The sequence below is a fragment of the Neovison vison genome, chromosome 8, assembly GCF_020171115.1.
Source record: "Neovison vison isolate M4711 chromosome 8, ASM_NN_V1, whole genome shotgun sequence".
NCBI lineage: Eukaryota > Metazoa > Chordata > Mammalia > Carnivora > Mustelidae > Neogale > Neogale vison.
In genome coordinates, this window is record NC_058098.1 from 16,973,127 (window position 1) to 16,998,737 (window position 25,611).

The 25,611-nt window shown below is 44.3% G+C and overlaps 1 protein-coding gene across 4 annotated transcripts in view; it reads left to right on the forward strand.

The window, feature by feature from the left end:
- Positions 1-25,611, forward strand: part of PTPRT (protein tyrosine phosphatase receptor type T) — an 804,817-nt gene that overhangs the window by 186,917 nt on the left and 592,289 nt on the right. For all 4 annotated transcript variants that reach the window (XM_044263018.1, XM_044263019.1, XM_044263017.1 and 1 more), the window contains one exon: positions 4,512-4,805. In XM_044263018.1, coding sequence (XP_044118953.1) covers positions 4,512-4,805 — 294 coding nt within the window. The remainder of the gene's footprint in view (positions 1-4,511; positions 4,806-25,611) is intronic.

Sequence of the window (25,611 nt, forward strand, 5' to 3'; positions counted from 1 at the left end):
TCCTAACCCCAGATGTGATGGTATTAGGAGCTGGGGGGCAGGGGTAGGGCTTTCTTTGGGAGATGGTTAGATTTAGATGAGGTCATGTAAGTGGAACTCCCGTTATGGGATTAGTGCCCTTCTAAGAGGAGGATGAGACCAGAGAACCTTCTTTCTCTATCATGGGAGCACATAACAAGGAGACAGCCAGCAAAGCAAGAGGAGGGTTTTCACCTAGAATTGAATTGGTCCGTACCTTGATCTTGACTTCTTAGCCTCCAGAACTATAAGACATAAATGTCTGTTGTTTAATTCCCCTAGTCTATGGCATTTTGTAACAGCAACCCAAACTACTAAGACTTTGTAGATTTCTCCTTAGGATATAGCATTTCATGGGTGGGGTCATGTCTTTATCCATTAAGTATTTTAGCCCAATGTGAAATCTATGCATGTGTTGGGCGGCCCATGGCCAGGAGGACCTACACATTTACTTTGCATTGTCCCGTGGAAACCTTAACATGTTTATTTTTACCCAGATGTTTGGGACCATGGGAACCTGGAAGCACTAGATCGGGAACATAACATCAATTTCCATTGCTGTACATGATTTTACTCCCAACTTCTAGCCCCTGCTATGGACTGCAACAAAGGGTGGCTTCAGGGTCCCAAAGGATTGTAGGCTATTATGGGCGTGTGGTCCGTCGGCAGGATCTCTTGTGTTTTTCCTTTCTTCTCAATATCACCTCTTCGGGGGTTCATTCCTAGGCTTCAGAAGGGTTCACGAATGCCTGAAGTGCTGGGCATAATTCTCAGTGATAGATAGACTTATGTGCATTTTCCTGGGGAGAGAGGCTGGTATTTCTCACCAGATCTTTGCAAGGGCCTCTGCATCCTCAAAAGGTAACACCTACTAGGAAAGACAACCCTGAATGATCTTTCTGGCTAATTACTTACACATCTGAAGTACAAGAAGTAAAAGGGAGGAGCAGGAATGCTGCTTGGGCCCTGAGTTCCGATGCCCGGCCCCTGACCTCCTCCTAGTTAACAGGCCATCAGCCCTCCCAGGCTTTGGTTTCATTTCTGAAGACTCTGGCTGTTGGATTAGGCGGCCTCCTCGACTTCTTGCACTCTCTGGTTCAACAGTTCATGTCAAAGGCAAGAACTAACAAACATGGTCTTTCTGCTCATTTAAAAAGGGAAGTGCTTACCAAAAAAAAAAAAAAATTTTTAAAAGTTTAAAAAATAATAATTATGTGTCTCATCCTTACTTCTCTCTCTTTGTATCACTCGAAAGTGTGGCTTGTAAAAAACGCCTATTATAAATCAGTGGTTACTAACAAAAGAGGAAACAAAACAATAATCCGATGGCTGCTTAGCGCCAAGTAGGTGAACTCTGTGATGTACTTCATGATATATTCTTGATGGGACAGAGGGAGGGAGAACCTCATTGGCTAGTCTACACAGGGACATGCCAACCAGTAAGTCATTTGAGATGGAGACATTTATTTACTCGAGGGAATGTTTGTTACAATATTGTACCTACCATCGGAAATTCGTGAGAAGAGACCGGGAACATTTGGAAAGATTGATACTTTATTTTCTTTCTGGTGGTCAGCAATTTACTGCTAATGCCTGAAATAGAGCAAAAACTGTGGTGTAAAGTCGATGGGAGAGAGCTTAATGTGGCTTGCTCAAGCTCCAAAGTACTAAAGTCTGCTGCTCTTAATTCTGTCCAGGGCCAGCCTGTGAGTAATTACGTTAAGCAGCTGGGCAGAATCGTCATAGACCTACCAAGAATACCACCCTTGGGGCCTGGAAACTGACGGGAACTCTAGAGAGTTGACAATGGTGATCAGAGAGTCCGTATATTTAAAATGCACAAAGGATGAGCCCAGAAATTATCTGCCTGCCAACTTAACTTCTCTACCTGGAACAAATTATCCAAAAATCAATTTGCAAACACCTTTGAGATAACAAGGCCTTGAGTAATAACCTTCATGGCTTTGTAAAGAAAAGCATCTAGCTTGACTAATCTGCTTAATTTCCTTCTCTGACCAAATGGCAGGTTATAATAGGGCAACCTGACGTTGTCCGTTAAGATTTTCTCCAAGTCACACTGAGAAAATATTGTCCACCTCTGTTTCATAGCAATTATTCTGTCTCTGGAGAATATTTGTGGCTAGGTAATTAATTAAAAAACAAACACGGGGGAGCGCCTAGGTGGCTCAGTGAGTTAAGCTTCTGCCTTCGGCTCAGGTCATGATCCCAGGGTCCTGGGATCGAGCCCTGCATTGGGCTCACTTCAGCGGGGAGCCTGCTTCAGCCTGCTTCCCCCTCACTCTCTGCCTGCTGTTCGGCTTGCTTGTGATCTTTCTCTATCTCTCTCTCTGTCAAATAAATAAATAAAATCTTAAAAGCAACGACAACAAACACGGAAGGAGTCTGATCTATCCTGAGGCTCTCACTGGAGTTCCAGACTGAAACCCGTACCTGCCTTCCCCTCTCACCCGGAAGAGCCCAGAGGTCCTCCAAAAGTTCTTGAGCTCATCAACATTGTACTCCACTCCCAGATGCCTCTTCTCACCCTCCACTTCCTAATCCTACTCTAAGAATCACTGACAGATCCATTGACAGATCCCAATTCTGGCAATTGATTCCACAAAAACTCGAGACAGGAAAAACTGGAGTCCTTTGTATGGAGATGTTCATTGCAACATTATTTGCTGTAGCAAAAGTTGGAACAACTCCTGTGCCCAGCAATTTGAGATGGCTTAGTGTGATTCTGTAGCTATTTAAGAGAGTGATGATAAAATCCACTATAACAAAAACTTATGATCTATACTATATGCTGGCTAATGGAACATAATAAAAAAATAAAAGAAATTTTAAAATAAAGTGAAATTAATCTAAAAAAATCCATGCTGTAAACAAATATTTTAAAAAAAATTTTAAAGATTTTTTTTTTTAAACTTGAGAGAGAGAGGAGTGAGTGAGTGAGTGCACAAGCAAGAACAGAGGGAGAGGGAGAAGCAGACTCCCTATCGAGCAAGGAGCCCAATGCAGGGCTCCATCTCAGGACCTTGGGATCATGACCTGAGCTGAAGGCAGCCACTCAACTGACTGAGCCCCCCAGGCACCCCAACAAGGTCTTTAGAAAGCCCTAAGTGAGAAGATAAAAACATTGTGTCTATATGTTGCTGTAGCTTTATGAAAAGGGCTTAAATATATGAATACAAATTGGAACATGGAGAAATAAAATTGGCTATTATATTGGGTGGTAGGAAAGGGGACTTATTTTTTCTTTATTCTCATTTTCTTTATTGTTTCACTGCTATTTTTTTGCTATAGGAGAAAATAACAAGTATGTACACTTTGATTTTTAGAAAATGGACAGCTAGAGGCAAGCGGCTTTCCAAGGGAACAGCTGGGCTGGGAATGAATGGAGAGATGTGGGTTCTGTCCTGCCTTACCGGCTTCATGATCTCAGTTACGTGACCTCATTGCTTGGGTTCTTTGATTTCATGCATCAAAATGGAGGCGGTAATGTCCTAAGATTTGCACAAAGTAATGCATGTGCGATTTCTTGGTAAATAGGAAATACAAAGTTAATGTTAATTTCTGCAACTTTGCCAGTAGGTTAAGAATTGCCAGAAAGACTCCCTTAAGGGCTTTTGAAATTCTTGTTCATTTATTTATTTATTTATTTATTTTTAAAGATTTTATTTATTTATTTGACAAAGAGATCACCAGTAGACAGAGGCAGGCAGAGAGAGAGGGGGAAGCTGGCTCCCCACCGAGCAGAGAGCCCAATGCGGGACCTGATCCCAGGACACTGAGACAATGACCTGAGCCGAAGGCAGAGGCCTAACCCACTGAGCCACCCAGACACCCCAAATTCTCATTTATTTAGCTGAAGAAATAGAACTTAATGGGAGTGGGGCAACTCCTAGCTGATGGAAGATAACGCCGCATGACTCTTCCCTGGACCCTCTATTCCCACAGTGGCAACTGTGCCAGTGACATTCTCCTTGTTCTTCTTCCTGCTGGAGCTGAGGAAGAAGCTGAATTTTTGCCGTGCCATCATCCTTTTGCTACTTAGGCTCTTAGCACTACTTGCGGAGAACTTCCACTAACAACCTGTGTGTGGCTATGAAAGAAATATTTGTAAATCTCAGACTCCCCTGGGCTTTGAACCAAACTCCTCTCCTATAAAGGCATGTTCTCATTTGAGGATAGAAAGCAGAATATTAACCCAGGCATCTTTGTCGTCCGTGTTCTAGAAAAACCATTTACCCACTATTGCTTTCTTTGTTTATTATCTTTAAATGAAGGAGATATGGTAGTGTGGGGGAAGAAATACCGACTCAGGTATTTATATACAAAATCATGGAAATTCAAGTAGGACGTGGATGGAGTTAAGAAAGGGATCTGAGCTGCTCTCTCTGGAATTCTGTCCTTGTCCTTATGTGTTTGGATTCTTCTCTGTAAACCACTCGGGTCTGACATCCTATTGCTGATTTCTTGTCTTCCAGAGCCTCCCACACCCATCGCCCCCCCAGAGCTGCTGGCTGTTGGGGCCACATACCTGTGGATCAAGCCAAATGCCAATTCTATCATCGGCGATGGCCCCATCATCCTGAAGGAGGTAGAATATCGCACCACCACGGGCACCTGGGCCGAGACTCACATAGTGGACTCTCCCAACTATAAGTTGTGGCATCTGGACCCTGACGTGGAGTACGAGATCCGGGTGCTGCTCACACGACCAGGGGAGGGAGGCACAGGACCACCAGGGCCTCCCCTCACCACCAGAACCAAGTGTGCAGGTAAGAACTTCGTTTATGACTCCATCTTGAGAGGTTGGGCAGTTGGCCTTCCTCTTGGTGTTCTGGGACAATCATCCCAACACTTCTGTGATGGAAGTGTGAGTCCTGTGGGAGAGAGCAATGGTCAGCGTTTTGGTCTTGCCTTAGAGGACCTTGGGGTTCTGTTGGTAACTCTGGAGATGGCCTGGTTTTGACTGTGAGTCACAGGGCCACCCGACTCCAGCTATATGTCAGCGAGAAGTTCCTGGTCCTGACAGCATTTCCGGTGGGACACTATTTCTGTCTCTGCAAGGACATCTGGTGTCTCTGTATGTCTGAGGCTTCCTAGTGCTGAAAGTGTCCCTGAGGGCTCCTGGTCCTGTGTTCCTGAGGGCTCCTGGCCCTGTGTGCTTGGTAAAGGCCCTGAGAGCTTCTGATTCTTGTTATATATCTAAGGAGTTTGTGATTTTAACTTTGTCCCTGAGGATCCCTTGGCTGGGCCTGTGACCGTAATGATCCCTTGGTTTTCATAGTTTCCCTGAGGGTTCCTGGTCCTCGTTCTGTCTCCGAAGGGTTCCTGGTGCCAACTCTATCTTGAGTACCTCCGGGCCCTGAATGTGTCTCTCAGTGGATTCTGGAACTGCTTTAGTCCCTAAGGGCTTTCTGGCTCTGTATACCTTTGAGCCTCCTGGTTCCAACCTGAGAGTCCAGAGTAGGACTCTTCCTTCAAGGGTCATCTGGGTTCAGTATCTTTGGAAGATCCCAGCTCAGTGTACAGAGGAGGCTTCTGGCTCTAGCCGTTTCTCTCAGGTTTTTGGATGCTGCTTAGGAGTGTGACGTCTGGGACCACGTTTGAAAGGGTTCTTTTAACCTAGCTGTATTGAGGTCCTGGGGACTCAGGGCTCTTGTAGGGGCACTGGCTAGGTTTGTATCTTTGACCATATCCCTAAGATGTTCCAACTCCGACTATAACTCAAGACGTTAAAAAAACTCAGTGTTTTGTTTGGTTTTGTTTTTCCTTCATATCACATTATCTTACCTTCTTTTTCTTCCCTAACCTTTTGATGTACTTTTATCTCATTTATACATGAAGAAATAGAGACCCAGTATTTTTAAACTTTCTGTCCGAAGTCCTAGAATTGACCAGTGGCACAGTCAGAATTTGCATTCGAGTTTTTCTGACTCTATTGCCATTGATCATCAGTCACAGCACAGGGAAAGCACAGAGGCGTGTGCCGTCAGCACGGAACACAGGGCTTCCATGCGCAGGGCAGGGAAGTGGAGGCATGAGCCGTTGGCTTCCACTGGGAAAAGAGTCACTGATGGCTTCTGGGCAGGAGGGGAGGGAGAGAAACCTGTCAGCACAGCGACCCCATGGGACAAAAAACCAAAACAAAATACAATTAGTTCTACTATAATGTGTCATCTGTGTCCCTAAAAATCACGCAGTATGGAATGTTAGACAGTAAAACCCATCAGGGTAATGGGAAAAAGTAGGATTGGGGCACACCACTCCTACTTCATCAGTGACACATTTACAAAGAGAGGAAAGTAAGTAAAAGTGATGGCACAGTGTCACGCATGTTAATGGTTTAGGACTTGACTTTATCCTGCAGTGTATATGGGGCATTTCCTTGAAGGGACCCAAGTGTGCTCTGGAAGTATGTGTCCGAAAGGTTGCAGTCTGTGGGCAGCAGTGGTGGTGAAGAATGCTTTCTGAAGGTGGTGGAAAGTTGTGACACCCGCTGGGGATGGATGTGGCTCAGAGGACGTCCGGTCAATGGACGTAGCAGGTGGTCGTTTGAGGTGGGTTGTTCCTGTGTGGGTCTGTTAAGCTGGGTGCAGCTTTCTGCTTTGGTAATGTTTTCTATACAGGCTCACACACAGCAGATGTGACACTCCTGTTATGCTCAAATTGTCCCTTAACATGTCAGTCATGTTGGAACACATTCATGTTGTCAAAACAAGAGCTGTAAGAGAATTGACGGTAATCATTCTGAAGTACTTCCATAGTGCATCTCGGTGGTATGGAACCCAAGGTTGTGAGGATGTCCGTTGCTTGGGAATATGCCTTTGAATGTTACAGAATCACTGTGATAAATGGAAATGCCATTTTCTTGATTATTTTCAAAAGCAGGCCTTTTGCAAAATTCCTTATTGAAACCCGATTATGAAACCTACTATTTTAGAAGGACATAAGATTATGTTATTAAACCAGGTAATACCTTATCTCAGCTTTGCAATTCAATATTCATCCATAAAAGTAATTGATTTGATCCTGCCAATGAGACTTTTCTCTTTCCACTGGGTAAATCAAAGAGTTTCCAGGGTTTTTGATCTTTATAAATGATACTCAAAGTACTTTAGCAGCCCCCACAGACTTATTTGCTGATGATCATATAATACATTTTGAAATTCAATCACAAGATGATCATCTCAATAAAAATTTACAATCTATTGCAAACTGTTGCCACGACTATGTAATGGATTTTACATGTTGAAAACACAATTGTCTGACTATCACTATAAAAATTATGAGTTGAAATGCTGTTTGTGGTTTTATATTTCAAAAAAAATGTTGGTGTTTAAGTAAGTTACAGCTAAAATCTTAAATAACCCACATTTTACAAAATGTGTCATCAAGAACATAATCTTGTTTCCCACATTGCCACTGATGGTGGAATGTTCTTTGCCTCATAATTAATTTTTAAGTGGATTTCAGGGCTGGTATCCATTTGTGGATGCTGTTTATTGGGGTTGGTACTCTGAGTCCCCCCCTCCCTTTCCTTTTTCTATTATTAATCACACTGGAAATGTACTCATTATTTTGCAAAACAGCAAATGAGAGAATGTGGAGTGTGGAAGGTGTAATTTCTGCCCAGAGGAATTTACAGGCTCAGTTAAGATTCCAGCAAAACAGCAAAAAGGATAAAACATAAACATAAAGTCGAATATTGAAATAACGTGCTTCATGGAGAAAAACCAGGTTGCTGTGGAAAGGCAGTGCTCTTAAAATGGTCTGGAGCACTGGCTCTCAAAGTGTAGTCCTGGTCCAGCAGCATCAGCATCACCGGGGGACTCACTAGAAATGCAAATTCTCAGGCCCCGTGCCCTGACTGAATGATTTGAAAATTCTCAGAGCGGAGCCCAGAAATCTGTCCTTGAAGGAGCCCTCTGAGTGATGCTGGGGCACACCCATACTGAAGTCCCGCTGGTACTCCGTGCCACCGAAGAATGCCACTTTGGTGATGAGCCATTATGTTGATCCTGAAGGCAACTCTGAGAGATGGACAGGAGGAAGACTAAGATCATCAGACCAAGATCACAGAGCAAGTCAGTGTTTAGTGCTAAGCTTCTTGGTCCAGAGACTCCCCATCACATGGTTTGATGGAGTCTCCTCTCCACGTGTCCTCTGGAGCATGGGCTTGAGTGCTAGGGAGACTGGCAGGTATGGAGACCAGCCTCAGGGGCCAGCCCACTATAGCATAGGCCTTCCCGTCAGGCAACTCCGGAGCCCCCTCCCTGTGCCAGACTGTGAGCTAGAGGCTGGTAGCGGAGACTTAAAGCAGGAGCTCAGGGTATGAGCCTGGGGATAGCCCAGAAAGATACCAGGGGGCCAATTCAGCAAGGGCAGGTGGGGATGTATTCTGGTTTTTCTAGGTGTGAGAGGCTGCTGGCCAGGTATATTCTTGGTGCATCAGGAGTGGGGTCTCACCTGTAAGAGTGGAGACAGTCAAGAGTTCGGCAACACAGTCGCCTCCTAGCCCAGTAGTTTGGAGTTCAGGATGAGACTTTAAGGCAGTTAAGCCAGAACCTGGACAGATGATCAGATAGGGAAAGTGGACGTGAGAGAAGAGGGCCAAAGATGATACTTTTAGGCTTTTGGTTTGGATGGCTGAGGGATGAGTGGTGGAATTGCTTTCTGGGATGGAAGACACAGTAGATGGGTTCAGGGCAGGGGAGCAAGTTCAGGTTTGAAGATGTTGTGTTGGGGTCAAAGGTGCACAGCCGGTGATGGCATCCGGAAACCTGGAGCTCAGGAGAGAGGAGCGGGCTACCTCTTTATATTCCCTGAGAACCACCTGTTGGCACCTGGATTGTAGAATCAAAGGGACTTCTTAGTACCAATGAAAGCAGTCTGATTTTCTTTCTTCGTGCTATTCCCTGGAGATGCCCCATTCATTTTTTTTTTTTCACCCATCGTTTTGTTCTTTTGCTCAGTTTAATCATTTGCCATCCTTCCTGAGATACAGGCATGGGCTGCATATGTGATCATGTACATCAAAGTACTTTGAAAAGCTCAAAATACTCTTCAGATGCCTGTAATAAAACAAATTATTATTGGTTGCTGCTAGTCTTCGGGAGTGTTGTGACTGTGACTTGTTAAAACAGGAAGTCTTACGTGTCCATGTCTCCGGGCTGACTGGCAGGTGAAGGGGTGGACTGTATTCTTTTGTTCTTCATCGTCATGGGAAATCGCATTTCAGAACCTGATGATCCTGGTTTGGACTCTCGAAGTTTTTCTTACCTAAAAGTGGGCGGTTTGCTCTGGCACATCTCCAACAGCCGACATCCAGAAATGGGTCCTAGGAGGGCTATCTGCTGCTGACCCAGCCTCACCTTGAGCGCTGTCTCTGATGGGAAGCCCAAGCTCTCCCATAGCAGACCATTTAACTCTATGGATCCTGGGGGTTTACTGTTATTCTGTACCTAACTCTAGCCAGTTATCACAAAACTCTGGATGGGGTCCTATGTAGGAGCCAAGTCTCCTTTAGGTTAAAAGAGCAGAGGCTGCTAAAATAGATATCCACATTTCACAAGGAGAACCAAGGTCAATGGCATTGAGAATGGAGGCCAGGGCCAGCAATTGAGGAAGGCCAGGGAGAAGAGAGGTGCAGACACACCCCTGGTCCAGTTCATCTTTTCTCCAGGTGCCACTTTTAATGGCCTGAGCACCTGCTTGTCGATGCCTTGAAACTCTCACACAGCATCAGACAGAAGAAATTCTCCTTCATCGTCACCCAAACCTGGCTCTGTGCAACACCCACTTAATATATGGATCTGGTTTTACTCTCAGGAGACATATTCCTCCTTATCTCAGAAACAGGTCCTCAGCAACTCAAAGTTATCTCTTATGCTCTGGAAATCTCTTCCCTTCGCCCTCAGAAGCCCTCCTTGAGCCAGACTCTCACAATCACTGTCACTTCCTGGTTGTGGAGCCACAAATCAATAATCTGGCAAGCCAAGTGATCATACCCCCATGCCCCCCACACACACCTGATTGTTTACTCCCTGTAAATCAAAGGCCCCCTTGCCTAGGCACCCCCTTCACTGTGGGCTTGCAGAGTTCAGGTTTTCCAAGTGGAAAGTGACTTTGTACGGCCCGAAACGTGACACACACTGCTGATTTGAAGAGCTCTCTTCTTCTTCCCTCCACCTGAGGTTTGATTGCACATTATATTTTATTTACATATTTATGGATTCCTACTTGAAGTGATATGTGTCTGTCTCTTTTCTCTAAAGGAATAAAAAAGAGAAATTCAAATTGCTGGGCTCAGTGAAGTGAGAGTCGTCATTAGAATTGAGTGAGAAGAATAGGGGCTTTAGAGCCAAGAAGAATCTGGTTTTTATTTCCAGCTGGTACTTGGTGCCTGGATGTCTGTGCACCTGTCTGCGGCTCTGCTTCTCTCCTTCATTTACAGGAGATTACAACACCCTGTTTTGTTGGGAAGCCTCAGTGAGTAAAGTTAGAAGCCTAGCAGAGAACTCGAAACATAGAAGCCCTTTAATGAACATTATTCGGAAGAAAAAAAGTCCTCAGGCCTGGAAAGAAGGGTGTCGGGATCTTAAACTGATTGCTTTCATTCTGGTACGATGGCCCCTGTTGTAAAGGACTTCTCTAGTGTTGTTGTCTTTCCTTTCTCAGGCAGCGGCTCTGAGCTGCAGGGAAGATATGAAAGGAGAGGCTTTGCAGGTGCTCTGGGGTCCTTGATGTGTGCTTGCGGGGTGCAGTGGTACCTGATAATGGAGTCTGGAGGTTGTAGGGGAGATAGGAGTTGGGTTTTTCCCTATTTGGTCTTTGTCGCAAGTGAGAGAAGTGTGTTATCCAGACCCACCTCTTTTCTGGGAAGCTAAGGCTTGTAAGGATGAGAACTTGCAAACAGAGCATGGAGGTGAGTCCTTACTCTTTTCAATGAGCATCCTCAGGCAGGCTCTGGGTTTTCAGGCCAGCCTGCAGTTCGAGGGTGGAGTGGAAGAAGAGAAAGAGACAAAGAAACTGAGGGTGTAGAAAATGGAACAAAGCCATGTAACTAGCCTTTTTGCTTTTTTTTTTTTCCTCCCTCTTAAATTTCTATAAGCCTCAGCTTCAATAGGGGTAGTTTTATCTGGCCTAACTTTGAGGGCTCTGAATTAGAAGCAAGTGGGACTTTTTTTCTGAGTAGGTTGGTGGTAGGCGCCCAGACATCTAACTCCTACCTCCCCCTGCCGTAATCCTGGTGAGATTGCCCATGAGTCTTAGGGAAGCACAGCAGGATTGACCAGCGAGAGTCACATCACCAGCCCCCCAGAGCAAAATCTGAAAACCAGTGGAGAAATCTCCAGCACCGAGACAAGCTGGGGAAAGAGGGTCTTCCATGCCTGCCACACCACGTTCAAAGGGACATGGTTGCCCGAGTCCTGCCGGTGAGCTCAGACGGGGGCACCCACAGGAGATGGATTACGACAACCACTTGTGCACAGTGATTTGGAGAAGCGATACTCATTCTTCCACTTTCCCTTTCCTTCTCTGCATCCTCTGTGGGTTCTGTGCCTCCTTCCTTCCCTGGAGCATAGTGGCAGTGAGATGAGGGGAGGAAGGGGGAGAAAGCCTGCTCTCACCATGCTTGCTTCAGGAGTTGCTGCATGAGCCAAAGGGTGTCTGCACACGAGCAGGCATCTGCTGGGGCACGAGATGTCCCTCTCCTCTTCTTGCAGATCCGCCCCTCCCTCCCTCTGCACACATGACATCTACAGATGGCTACCTTGGAGCCCCTCACTTGGTTTAGGAAAGAAGAAGAGAAAAGCTAGAGCTTTTTCCCCTTACCCGTATTCACAACCTCCGGGAGTCTCTCCTCCCAGTCTGCGCAGCCTCCTTGCTGTGTGGGCCAAGTGTGCCGTTGGCGTAGAGAGGGTGCGCCCAGTTGGGTGCCTCTTACAGTCTCGAAAAGGACATCTGGAAGTTCCTCAGCTGTTCCCAGGAGGACGTGGTCTTACTTACTCCTTAAACTTCTTGGCTTTGTAGTCTTAGGTACAATTCCCAAGTAACAAGAAAAACCTTATTAAACATCCTGTTACTTTTAGATTTTTCTGCTCTCCTGTGATCCCTAGAGAACTAGGGCCTGGAGGGTAAAGTACAGTAAGTCAACAAACATACCCTGGTAAATACTCCCTGGTTCTTTCTAACCTTGAAAATCGAGATTAGAAGACAAAGTGAACCACGGAGAGGTCTTGATGATAATAAAAGCTAATATGTTTGTTTTCTTTTTTGGTTATCAAACTTGCTGGATTAAAAGAATAGCTCCCAAATACTTTAAAATTGGAGGTCGTTGTTTCCTCTGCCTATAGAAATCGTGAGCCAATAACACAAAGGAGATGGATGAGTATAATGATGAGAACCACAGTTACGGGAGTCTGAGTTTCTGTGGTTATTAGGCCCACGGCATGGCACGGAGCTTGTCTGAGGACTTTACTTGGAATTCTTGCAGCAATCTAATGGGGCGGGTATAATTTCCTCCACTGACTGTCTGGAAGCTGAGTGACTCACCCAAAGCCATATACCTGACCAGGTGGCCTAGCTAAGCATTGAACTACATAGCTACAAAGATCAAACTGTTTCTAAAATGACCCCCAGAATCCAGCATCATTATGAAAGCATTAAGGCACCATGACCAAGTTGGGTTTGTTCCACAAAGGCACTGATGAAAGATTTTGAATACTAGAACAACTGTTGGTATAATGCCTTATTATCAGTAGGTCAAAGGTAAAAACCATCTGATCTCCAGAGAGGCTGAAAAGTAATTTGGGGGGAAAAAAAAATCAGCCTTTGTTACTGATCAGAATTCTTAGTAAGCTAGGAATGGCAAGGTACTTTTTTTTTTTTCTCCAGAAGCAAATATTCTTACAACCTCAAAGCCTAGAGAATAAATGAAACAAAAAGAAGTTATCAGGATTACCAAGAGATTTGGTAGTATGGTCAGACACAAAGCAAATAAATAAAAATCAATAGCTGTATGCCAGTAATAACCATACAGAATATAATAAAATGTATCCTGTTCTCAAATGCAATTAAAATATAAATGCTTAAGAGTAAACCTAGAAATGTTCAGAAACTATGTAAGAAAACACTCACATCTGTAACACTTTACTGAGGAAGATAAAGCAAAACCTGAATAAATGGAGAGACACGTCATATAGTTGGATTCGCACATTTAATATTGTGAGGGTATCCGTTCTCCCCGAATTAATTGATGGGTTTAACTCAATTGCAGTCAAAACCTGGATTCTTTGTGCAACTTGACAAAGTGATTTCAAAATTGATCTGAAAATAATACAGAGGAGGAAGTATTAGAATGCTTTAAAAAAATGTTGTGGGGGGGCATGTCACTGTGAAGTATCAACATTGTCATAGCTATAATCATCGAAGCCCAGAAAATAATCCAGTATGTAGTGAAACTAGCTGTGAGCATTTATATGAATGGAGAATCAATAACAAATAGTCTATTTGTAATTCGTTAATAATTTGGAAAAAATAAAATGCATTGCATATATATTATGATATGCTAAGTGAATTCTGGATTGATTAGGCACTTAAAAGCAGAAAAAAGCAAGACCCAGAAGAAACTAAATATTGTTCTTTTATTACGAGGGCCTTTCAGTTCATTGAAAGCAAACAAAGAAGCCATTGAGTCCTACTTTACAGATTTTGCTATGTAAAAAGAAACGAAGGAAAAGAAAAACTTCTATACTATATTAAAAAACTGCAAAAAGCAAATGGGTAAGTTGGGTGTGAGAATTAGGGCAGAATTGAGAAGAAAGGGATACTATTCTTACGTAAAAGAACTCTGACAATAAAAATGTCAGTATACTGATGGAAAACAAAGGCTGAAAAGTATTGACAGGTAATTGTCAAAAAAAATATGAAAGTAAGAACAAATTTAAAATGTCCAACGTTAGGGCACCTGGGTGGCTCAGTTGTTAAGTGTCTGCCTTTGACTCAGGTCATGATTCCAGGGGTCCTGGGATCTAGCACCGCATGGACCCCCAGCATCTCATCGGGGTCCCTGCTTGGCAGGGAGCCTGCTTCTCCCTCTCCCACTCCCCCTGCTTGTGTTCCCTCTTTCACTGTCTCTCTCTGTCAAATAAAGAAAATCTTAAATAAAATAAAATGTCCAATGTCACAGACAATCAAATTAAGTGCATTTTTAACCTATAAGATTACCAAAATATATCTATTTTTAATTGGTAAAAATTAGCATTGGCAAGGAGCAATGAAGCAGGCTCTCCGAGGCACTTCTGCAGGTGAGTTAACCGGCACCGCATTTTTAGAGGCCAATTCGCTAATTTTTTTTCTTCTAACAAAATAATCAGAGCCGCACAAAAGGAGCTGTATACATGGAGGTCATCACTGCATTATTTAGAAGGGCAAAAACTTGGAAATCACTTAAATGCCCCAACAATAGGAGCATAGTTAAGTAAAATTCTTATGCATGCACACAGTGAATTCTATGCTGGCATTACAAACCATGTTATTTCATAGAATATCTAATGGCATGGGTCAATGTTCATGCTATGATAAGTTAAAAAAAATCTGCTTGCAAAACTGCATATGTAATTACCATCCCAGTTTTTTTTTTTTTTAAGTATAAATATGCAGCCCATGTATCAGCTGGTGAGTTTATCAGAGCTGTGAAGTATTGACCAGAATTCCCCATTGCAAATCCTGCACCTGGTCTGATCGTGCCCCCCCCTAGATTCCCAGAGGAGTACATGACCCCCCTCCCCACCGATCCCATTCTTAACATGTAATTATGCCCCATGTGCCCCTCCCCATCACCACCACCCCCACACTATTCGCTGCCTGCCCTGAGTTCTAGAACATCACTCTGTTTCTCCTGGCTGTCCCAACTGGCCCAAATAGGGAACCTGTCTCTCTCCACCACTCTCCCAAAGCTGCATGGACACAAGGCTCTTTTCTTCTCTCGATGCTTGGTGGATCACAGGCAAAGGATTGCCTTGCTCTGCTAACCAGCAAACAACTTGAAAACCTTCTGTAGACATAAAGGTCCTAGCAGTGGGCTGGGATTTTTCATCTTCTTCTCTCCCTCCCAGATCAACCTGGTGATATAAAGTCTTCTCACTTGCCGAGCAGTTCCCCTTTCCCCTGATTGATTTCAACTCCAGCTCCAGGCCTTCCTTTGCATACCTTTTGCATTGAAGTGAACACTAAAAAGAATTGTGGAAAGGGCGGCTAATGCTGAGATCAAATCCTTTTTTTCAGTGAGATCAACCTTCCCTTTAAAAAAAAAAAATTGTTTTAATTTCTCAGCCCTCATGTGCATGCATAGTCACAAAGACCATATATATTCTATCTATTTATATGTGTGTATGTGTACATATATATATCAGTAAGTTGTGGGCCACTGTAAACAGTTTCTGTTTCACTGTGTTGTATAAAATGTATACAAATGAGAAGTAGGTTTCCCCCCAGAGTCAAATACGAATGTGAAAAGTAGTTATACATTGTAAAGCACTCTATATAAAGGGGAAAGGTTATTTTTATCATCGTTCATGTATCATCGACATTCTCGGAAGGTACACACACTTGCTGAGCCCCGGGATGCAAACACAACTTTATGCTGTGCTCATATGGAGCGGGGGATGGTTTAGATTAGGAGTTTGTCCCATCAGGCTTGGGATCCAGGTTCTGTCATTAGGATGCTGGGCAGCTTTGGGCAGTTGGCTTAACGTCTCTGAACCATCTTCCCCATTACATGTGGATAATACTGCTTACCAAATTGCATAGAAATTAGGGTCATTGATGTTAATGATGGCTAATAATGCACTCAATCTGCTTGCAACTCCGCAAGGAAGGTAGGTGACATCATCACCATCACTTCCAAAGTCTAGAGAGGTTAAGTATTCTGTTGCAAATCACAAGGATTAGGGCGTGTCTAAGGCTAGAGCCCATGCAGTCTGACTCTAATTCCTGCTTTTACCCTCCTGGCCATATAAGTATAATAATGCTTGGCACCATACTCTGAATGTAGTAGGTGCTTAGTTAATGGGAGATTTGGCAGTTGAACACCCTGGAGACTCTCCCTCTCCAGGCCCTCCTAACCAGTGAGCCCAAAGACCTTCTTCACTGCAGTGGGCTCAAGGAGCACAAAGGGTAGCCACTTGTACTCCGAAAGGAAAGAGGTTGACTGTACACATCATGAGAGAGGGAAGCCGGGGTCACTCACAGTTTCTGCATCACACCCACCATTGTCTTGACCCACGGTCATTCTGAGATATTTAAAGGGGGCTGTGGGAGTTGCTAGGAGTGGAAGCTGAGTCCTCTTTCAGGGCCCAGTAGGCAAAGGCTGTCCATCCTAAATTGCCATACACATTTCCCTAGCTGGGGATGTCTTGGATCCCGGGGGGCATATGCACCTCGACCAACCAGCCCTTTTCCCAGCTGTGTCCAGGGCTCCTGCAGCTACCATGGGGACCACTGCTGCCGCACTTCCTTCATTGTCCTCTTGATCTTTGTAGTTGAGCAAAGTGAAATAGCATGGATGCCAGAGCACATTTTTGAAAAGAGAACATACATTCCATATACCAATTAATATATATATATATATATATATATATATATATATATTTGCTGGTGCATATTTCCTTCAATCACTGATCCCATTCTTAACATGTAATTATGCCCCATGTGCCATTTATAGCCCTCTCCTGTCACTCAGTACCATAAAGTTAATATTTTACAGGTTCTTAAGGAATTTCCAATATTGTTTTAATGGCTCATCGCATCCCTTAGAGTCTAATTACCATAACTTGCTAAACGATGCCTGTATTGTTGGATATTTGGGTGTTTCCAAAGTGTCGTCCTCTTTCAACCTGTGTGCTTCTGCTGGAATTATTTTCTTGGACTAAATTTCAAAGAGTCAGGCATTAAAAGGTAGAGACGTCGTGATGACTTCTGCCACATCTCACAGATGGTTTTCAGTGAAATAACTATGCTGCTTTATAATGATAGGAGTGCTTTCAGTGTAACCTTGGCAGAATTGTGGACTATGGTTTTTTTTTTTTTTTTTTTAATTTGCCAGTTTCAGAGGCATGAAATGGTATTTCAAGTCTGTCTACAACCTCTGCTTCTGCATTCTCTTCAGCCTGCCTCAGATGTGCCAGCCATGACTCTGGTCTTTATTCTGTTCCTCAAAACCCCGTGGCCAAGCTCTTTGCTGCCTCCAGCCTTTGCATGAGCTGCTCCTTCTTCCTGGAACTCTCTTCCCCCGCTGACCCACCATCCTCCTGACTTCACGGAGAGAACTTGCTTCATGCCCTGCTCTATCTAAGTCTCCTACAATGTCCCTATCTAATCATTTATAACACTTCACAGAATGTATCCCGATTTGTAATCATCTGATTATGTGTCTTTGTTTATTACATGCCCCTTCCATTAGACTGCACTCCACGAGGACAGTACCCTCTTCTTTTCTGGTTGCTAGTACCTGGCATCATGCCTGTACATGTAGGCACTCAGTAAGTAAGTGTTGAATATATATTGGGAAGATATACATGTGCAATGTGGAACCTTTGGAAAATCAGAAATACGCAGACAAAAATTGAAACAAACCAACCTAGCGTCATCACTCAGCAATAAAAATCTATTACCAAGTTGGTAGTTTTAATAGTTTCATGTTCTACATTTAACTCATGAACTTACTTTTGTCTTCAGTACATGGTAAGGTCTGCACTCCGTTTACATCTGTGTGAGCCATTATCCCAGCACCACTGATGAAATAAGCGCAGAGTTTCCCAGACTTTGAGTGGTTGGGGAAGCAGGTTGAGGACTGCTTGAGAGAGAAAGAAGGGAAGGAAGCTGGGACCCTGACCTAAAGAAGCTTCTCCAAACAAAGTCTCTCAGAATGAGGGTCCTAATTGCAAACCCCTTGACATGACGTAGCAGCCAAGAAGATGCCCAGACCACAGTTAGGGAGACTCCGTTTGGGAGGAAAGCTCCAGCCCTGTCCAAGTAGCCAGTACTGCCAGTTTTTGCAAATTCTTTACAGTGCTCTTTCTAGTGCCTTTCAATCATCTCCATTGATCTCTGCTGTGAGCAGACACAGGGACACCGAGGCTCTCTGGAGTTAAGGGACTTTCCCTAAATCTCAAATCTCAAGATAGCTGTGAAATAACATCTTCTGACCCTAAGCTCTTCAGACTCCTGCCCTTTGGCCACTACGGAAGGTTTCTCTGTGCTGTGAATATTGATTGGAGGTGGAGGGGATGGGGCAGAGGGGGCAGGTTCTGATTAAATGAATGTTTATTATTATTATTTTTTTATATGAAGGTTAAGCAGCAAATCCATTTAAACTTGGCTCAAACTAGTTTATATGGGACGGTATGAACTAAACACAATAAAATTGAGCCCAGAGGAATATCCCAGAGAAGAAGAAAGTCAATAATGTGACCCTTAATTGCCTTTTATGGTTAGTACATGTCCTTGACTACTATGCCCACCCCAAAGCATCTGATCAAAGTGAGGCAGCTTAGACATCTGGAAGCCTCTTGCAGGCAGCAAAGGGCCGTCCCCGTCCTGAGCTTTGCTAGATTCTGAACTCCCTGAGGACAGAGCCCTGTGCATTTCATCCCAGCATCTGGCCGATGTAAACAGAGGTTTGAGGAATGGATGGGTGTGCCTTCTCAATTAGGGGTGACAATAAATGTAACAATGTTCTGTGTTTTGGGGGGGTTTAGGATTCAGAATCAATGAGCAGCAGGACACTTGTAATATGACACACGAAATACCCCAAGGATATAACACTTCATTCTGGCCACGTATTTTCAAAGACACCAGGTGAGAGAGATGACGTTGCAGAGTGCTGGCCCAGGGGGATGAGCTATGAAACTGGTCATGTGAGCAGGCTGGGGACACGGACCAAGAAGTTTGCTCTCCAGTTAGGGAGATTCTGATGCCTGCAGTTTTTCCAGCTTCTGCTGAACGTGGTGGGAAGGTTACTGCAGGTGGCCATTTTTTAATGGCATTTTGTAGCGATGATGAAGGACAGTGTTTTCATCATTTTTGTCTAGGAGGATGCAGAAAAACACTAAAAAGGAATAAACCCCAGAACTCAGAGATAACTACTCCAAATTTTGGTGTAACTCCTCCAATTAGGGTTCTTGTTTCTTTTAATGTTCATCTCCTTCGACGAACTTGAGCCAGCATGTACACGTTTGCTCTGTAACCAGTTGCTTTATTTAACAAATGGCTAATGAATACTTTCCCATGTACTTGTTTTTTTCTTTACTTCAGTTCATTTGGACATGTCTTGAAGAACTCCATACCTGAATAACTTCAGGTATGAAACTTGACCTTCAGTGTGTGGCATGATGAATAAAATAGGTGTGATCTTGGTTTTTATGGATCTTGAAGACTGTTAGGAGACATGTACATTGCATTTAATATATGGATGCAGAAATATGGTCCAACTATATTATTTGAGGACCCTGTGTTTGCACAATTGTCTACTCGCTAAAGTATAGCTGCGACACCAAAATTCATACTCCCGTTCCATGGTCATTCGCAAACAGGTGCAGAGTCCTGGAAGTATTTCAAATCCTGACTGAGGACAAACAAGATGTTATTCTGCATCCTTGTGCCAGGCCTCCTCCCGTAAACAAATAACCTTTCTGTGGTTGAGTTTAGTGCCCTGTGTTTCTTCTCACTTGTGTGCTTTTTGTTGGTGATGGTGCTGTTTAAAATAGTCCTTAAGTGGGACTCCGGGGTGGCTCAGGCCCAGCCGCTAAGCATCTGCCTTCAGCCCAGATCATGATCTCAGGGTCCTGGTTCGGGCCCCATGTGGGTCTCCTGGTTCAGTGGGGCATCTGTCTGCCCTGCTACCGCCACTCATATTGTCTCTATCGCTTGCTCTCTCTAGTAAATAAATAAAATCTTTAAAAAAATCATCCCTAAGTATACTGCTGAAGTGCTATCTGGTGTTCCTGAGAGCAGGAAGACTGTGAGGTAGGCGCCTTATGGAGAAAATGCATGTGTTAGGTGTGCTTTGTTCAGGCTGAGGTACAGTGCTGTTGACTGTGAGTTCAACATTAATGAGTTAACTATAGTTCTTGTTATACCCAAGATTTTGTGTCCGAGAGACCTCCAAGAAGCCAACACCGATGCAGTCACATGAGGGTTTATTCCACAAGCTTGGGCCCAAGTATACCTGACACAGCGGAGTAGGGACTTGGACCTTGAGCTTAGTTAAGGCAGGGGTATTTATGGGTTCCTGTTACTAAAGCAGGGTGGGGGGGTCTCTGGAACCAAAGCAGGGTGGGGCTTACTAAAGCAGGGTGGGGGTCTCTGGAACTAAAGCAGGGTGGGGCTTACTAAAGCAAAGTAGGGGAAAGTTCAGCCCTTGGGCATAGGGGTCTGAGATGGCTGCCGGAGCTAAGATGGCTGTACTTATGCTAAAGCTAAACCTGAGGTGGGATGGCCTTAATTTTTCTCGGCCTCCACCTTATACATATTTTTATATAGTTCATTTACAGTTAATAAGTCATATCGAGTTATATATGTTATAGGTTTTTTAAAGAAATTTTTTTACATTTTATTTTATTTTTTTCATTTATTCGCCAGGGAGAGATGGAGGGCAGGTGAGAGCACAAGCAGGGGGAGCAGGAGAGGCAGAGGGAGAAGCAGGCTCCCTGCTGAGCAAGGGGCCCATGGGATCATGATCTGATCCAAAGACATGCTTAACTGAGCCACCCAGGCATCCCTATATTATAGTTTATAGAGTGTGTGTATATCTATGTGTGTTCATATATATACATATACATACATACACATATACATACATACATATACATATATATACACATATATGTGTGGATATACAGACATATACACATACACACATTATAACTGGGTTATGTTTTCACTAGTTGACAAAAAGGTTGTGTAAGAGGCTTCCAGGAACCTAACCCAATGGTTCTGCCTTTGCTAATACCATGCAACTTTATAGAGCTGACTGTGGCCAACCACTGAAACCAGTTCTGCATGTGTGCGAACCAGTAAGGTGGGAGGGTGGTCGGAAATGGAGACACACATTCAGCCTCTTTGGCTCTAGATATCATTTAAGACCGTTAAAAGATAATCTTCAAGAAAAGATGAAATCGTAATTCTCATCGAGATGTAAATATGAACCTGATTTTATTAAATTCATTCACAAGGGAACTGGTAAGGTGTTACAGTACACAGGCAAATCCAAAACTTGGACTTGTATAGATTAGGAATATTGACAGGAATAGGCAAATGAAGGCAACATTGGCTTTTTTTTCCTCCCTTGGGGAGGGGGAAGATTGTCCCTCCTCAGACAGAACCATTTGCATGTGTATAGACAAAAATGATTCCGCATTGTGGGCAGTTATCTCCAATTTGCAGAGCTGTAAAATAGCTCCTTTAGAATCAGAATCAGATAACGGGGAAGCTGGCACCACAGACAATGCATAGTTTTCCAGGGAAGCAGAGAATGCCCCCCCCCACAAGCCCTGATAGTAAATGCGATCAGCCTAGATAGAGTGTGTGGGGACAACAAAAGCCCCGAGCCCCCAGGAGGATTGCTACCATTGCCACCACCAGCATGAGGCTGGATTGCTGAGGCAGAGCCAGCAAAAGCAGAAGGTGAAGCAACCACTCAGGCAGGAAAAAAATGTGGAGCTTTGGGGGCAACAGCAAGACTGAGGGTGGGGGACACTGTCCACCACCTGAAGGCCCAGGAAGCTCTACTCTATAAGGGTCCCCTTGGATCTGGCAACCTGGCAGTCACTGGTGACTTGATGGGAGCAGCTGTTGAGGGGTTCAAAAGGGCGGAAGCAGGGATGAGAAAGTGGAAATGTTGTGGGTTGGTTTTTTGTTTTGTTTTGTTTTTACGATTTTATTTGAGAGAAAGGGGGTGTGAGCCAGGAGGAGGGGCAGAGGGAGAGGGAGAGGCAGATTTCCTGCCGAGTAGGGAACCTGCCCATGTTGAGCTCCATCCCAGGACCCCAAGATCATGACTTGAGCAGAAGGCAGACCCTTAACCCTCGGAGCCACCCGGGTGCCTTGGAAATGTTGTTTTACTAAAGTCTCAGTACACTGTCCTGTGGGTGTACCATCGATTATATTTTAACTTGTATTTCTGGGCATTTAGGTCTTTTCTGATTTTTTTCAAGAGTTGTAATTAATATCTCTGTAGACACGATTTGTGCACATACCTTTTGCCTGGAATGCATAAATAAATAAATAAATTCCCAGAAGGGTCATTGCCGGATCAGTGAGCAATTTCAAGACTTTGAAACGATTCTTCAAAAACTGGGTCAGTCGGCAGCCTGCCCTCGACAGTGGATGAGCAGCTTTGTTTGTAGCTATTACAAGTCTACATTCTCTCTTTATTCTCCTCCATTTCCCTGAGACAATAACTCTGCAAACAAGTGGTTTGGTGTTTGTAGCTGATAATCAATGGCTTTTATTCCTTATCATTACTCACAAGTCACAGCCCTCTATTTGGAGCAGAATCAATTCTCTCCCTTGTTGGCATTAACACATGTCAAATATTTGCACGTTCTTATCTGTCTTTAGGCTCAGCTTAAGCAGGCTCTGAATTTTTATCACCTGACATTTTCCCTTCCATACCCATTCTGCCATTTTCCCTTAGAGCCTTCCTGTCTTGCTACAGCATTTCCTCCTCTTAAGGCACAGCCATCCCTTCACATCCTAGAAAAATCCCAACTTAGCCTGCACCTGTAGAGAAGACTTCCACCTTTACCTCCTGAAGCCTGCATTGTCAGCTTCATTTTTCAAATAAAAACTGTGTCCATCTCATGTACCTCAAGGACCTGCTTATAGGATCATAGGTCCACTGATTCCCATCTCTGATTTCTGTGCTTGGTGTTTCTTGGGGTTCTGTCCTCTGCCCAGTTCTCTCTTCATTACACATTAGCCTCCCTAAATACATTACCTATCCACCTGGCTTCAACAGGTTACAGGCACGTTGCCGTCTCACTCTCCTGAGCTTTGCGTCTATATACCTCACTTCTCTTCCTACCTGTCCTGTGCTTACCACGGTCCGCAGGTGGAGCGCCAGAAACAGTCTGCATACCCCGTTCCAAAACCCGGAGTCACTTGGGGACCCTTTCTTCTTCTCCCTCTGCTCTCACATCCGATCAGCTGTAAGACGGTGCATTTCCCCTCCTTATCCCTTCCAGCTGCTCCTTCTCCAGCTCTTTCCTCCTGTCCGCAAATGTGACCTGGGACTCCGAGCTGCCTTACTTCCTTCAGCTCTCACCTTGGCTTTTGCACCCATTACCCGTCCTTGTCACCCAGGTTTTGAGACCCAGTAAATTTCTGAGGCAGATACTACTCCTTCTTTATTCTTCTGGTACGCTATGTTGTATTTTTACATGTAATTTCATTTTGCTCCTTCTGTATCTTTCCCTTTTTGGTCCATTTCCACAGAACCTATCCAGGTGGAAGAGACATCTACGGATCCCATTGCCACTAGGATCGAATACAAATGACCTTAAAGGATCCATTGGATTGTCATGCTGAAGTCATACTCTTGTGACTATTCATAGTCTCAATGAAGTTAAGTGTTTAGAGCCATAGTGCAATAAGACGTTGTCTATAAATCTTTCTTCTGTGCTAATTATAGTGAGAGTCTTGCTCTGATGTTAGTGGGCTTTTGGATTCAAAAGGGCATTGTGGGGAAAATATGATTTTCCCAGTTCAGACTCTCATCTCGCTACTTACTAGCTGTGTGACCTTGGGCAAGTTACTAAACTCTTCTGGACCTTCATTTCCTCATCTATAAATTCATCTGTAAATAAGAGCCTTCATCTTCTTGGGTTGTTGCAAGCTCAAAAGAGCAGGTATGTGTAAAGAGTCATTCCAGGTCTCCAGAACATAGTAGGAATTCGGGAAAGAGGGTGATTCTGGGCAGCCGCTGTTGCCCGGGTGTGTTGGGCTGAGAACAGTCTGTAAAGGTAACACTCTTTTGTGCGTCCATGACTCCTCTCCGTGGAAATTCTTGGTATGAATAGCTTCAGGCTTTCTGGAAGTACATCCCAAGGAGGGGATCACATCTCTCCTGAACCCATCACCAGCCTGTTCTTTCCTGTCCCTCCTTACAGTCCTGCTTCTCCCCACTGCATGTCCTCACCACCACCCATCGTCCACGGGACAGCCAACATGGCCCTTCCAGTGAACACCTGGCTCTCTCTCCCCCAGCTGACATCATTCCCATGACCTCCTACCACCCACAGAGTGGTATCCACAGCCTCCTGCTATTCAGGACCCTTCACTAGCTTTCCCAGCGTCCTCTGTCCTGCCCTCCCCCTTTCTACGCTCTTTGTCTTTAAACACTGTGGCCAAGAGATTTCCGTGCTTCTAGAAATGTTTGAACACACAGAGAAGCAATTTATCGATTCAAAAATATGTAAGGCAAACTGTATTGAAGCTAATCCGCATTTAATAATATATCTAAGAAATACACCTGCATGCTTATTTTATATATACATATATATATAACATAAATATATATAGTCAAATTTACTGTTCAAACATTTCATTATGCTTAACAAGAAACTCTAGGTCAGCTTTTCTCGCAGATGAACCATTCCCAAAGGAACAAAGTGTTTGGAGAAACCATAGGCAACGACAAATTACTGAGTTACTAGGAGAGAAATAATATGGAAAGCAAAATTATTTTTTAAGTATTTCAAAATAATTTTATGACAAGAAGTATGATTGTTAATGTTGGAGGTAGAAGGTGGGTCACTTAATATTTTGTGAGGGGAGACTCCCAAACCAGACTGGCCTGTGAAGCTCACACATGGCCTTGCCTTCCCCTCACCTTGACATTTAGCTCCTCCTCACTGCTTAGCTACCTTCTGCCATGCACCTGCTGATTATAGGCCCATCTACATTTTTTCCCCTTGTGACTTAATCCCGTGAAATTGGATGCTGTAAGCCCCCGAAGGCTGAGGATGTCTTAGCCTTATTATCCAGTGTGTCCCTAGCCCAGAGCACGGGACTTGACACACAATTGCAGACCCCAGTGCTTCATAGCATGAGGGGAGCCATGGTTGGTCCTGGGGAGCTACCATGAAGAAAAGGAGGGCTGGAGGAATTTACCTCTCATGAGGTGCTAAGGACCAGGCTCCCGCGTTGCCAGACCTGTTCAGACCCATTGTTTAAACCCTTCCATCACATGTGCCCCATGTGAACGGGACCCACTGCTGAGGATATCTGCACGGAGCGACGTTACACAGAGATGGGTGAGGTGACCCGCAGGTCGGGCAATCACCCTTGGCAAGAGATCAAGCCCTGACTTTGCCCACTGTCAGAGGCTCCATGGGCATCACCGTCCTCTGTAGCCTCCCTGGCAGAGAAGAGAGGTATATGGTGGCCAGGACTGGCAGTGTAGTTTCCAGAGGTCCTATGTCATGTGCAGGGAAGGGAGGCTGACGTTCTAAGTGAAAGCAGGAACTCAGCCTCGTGGCAGGTCGGGGTATGGCATGAAGAGTCCGGGGAGCC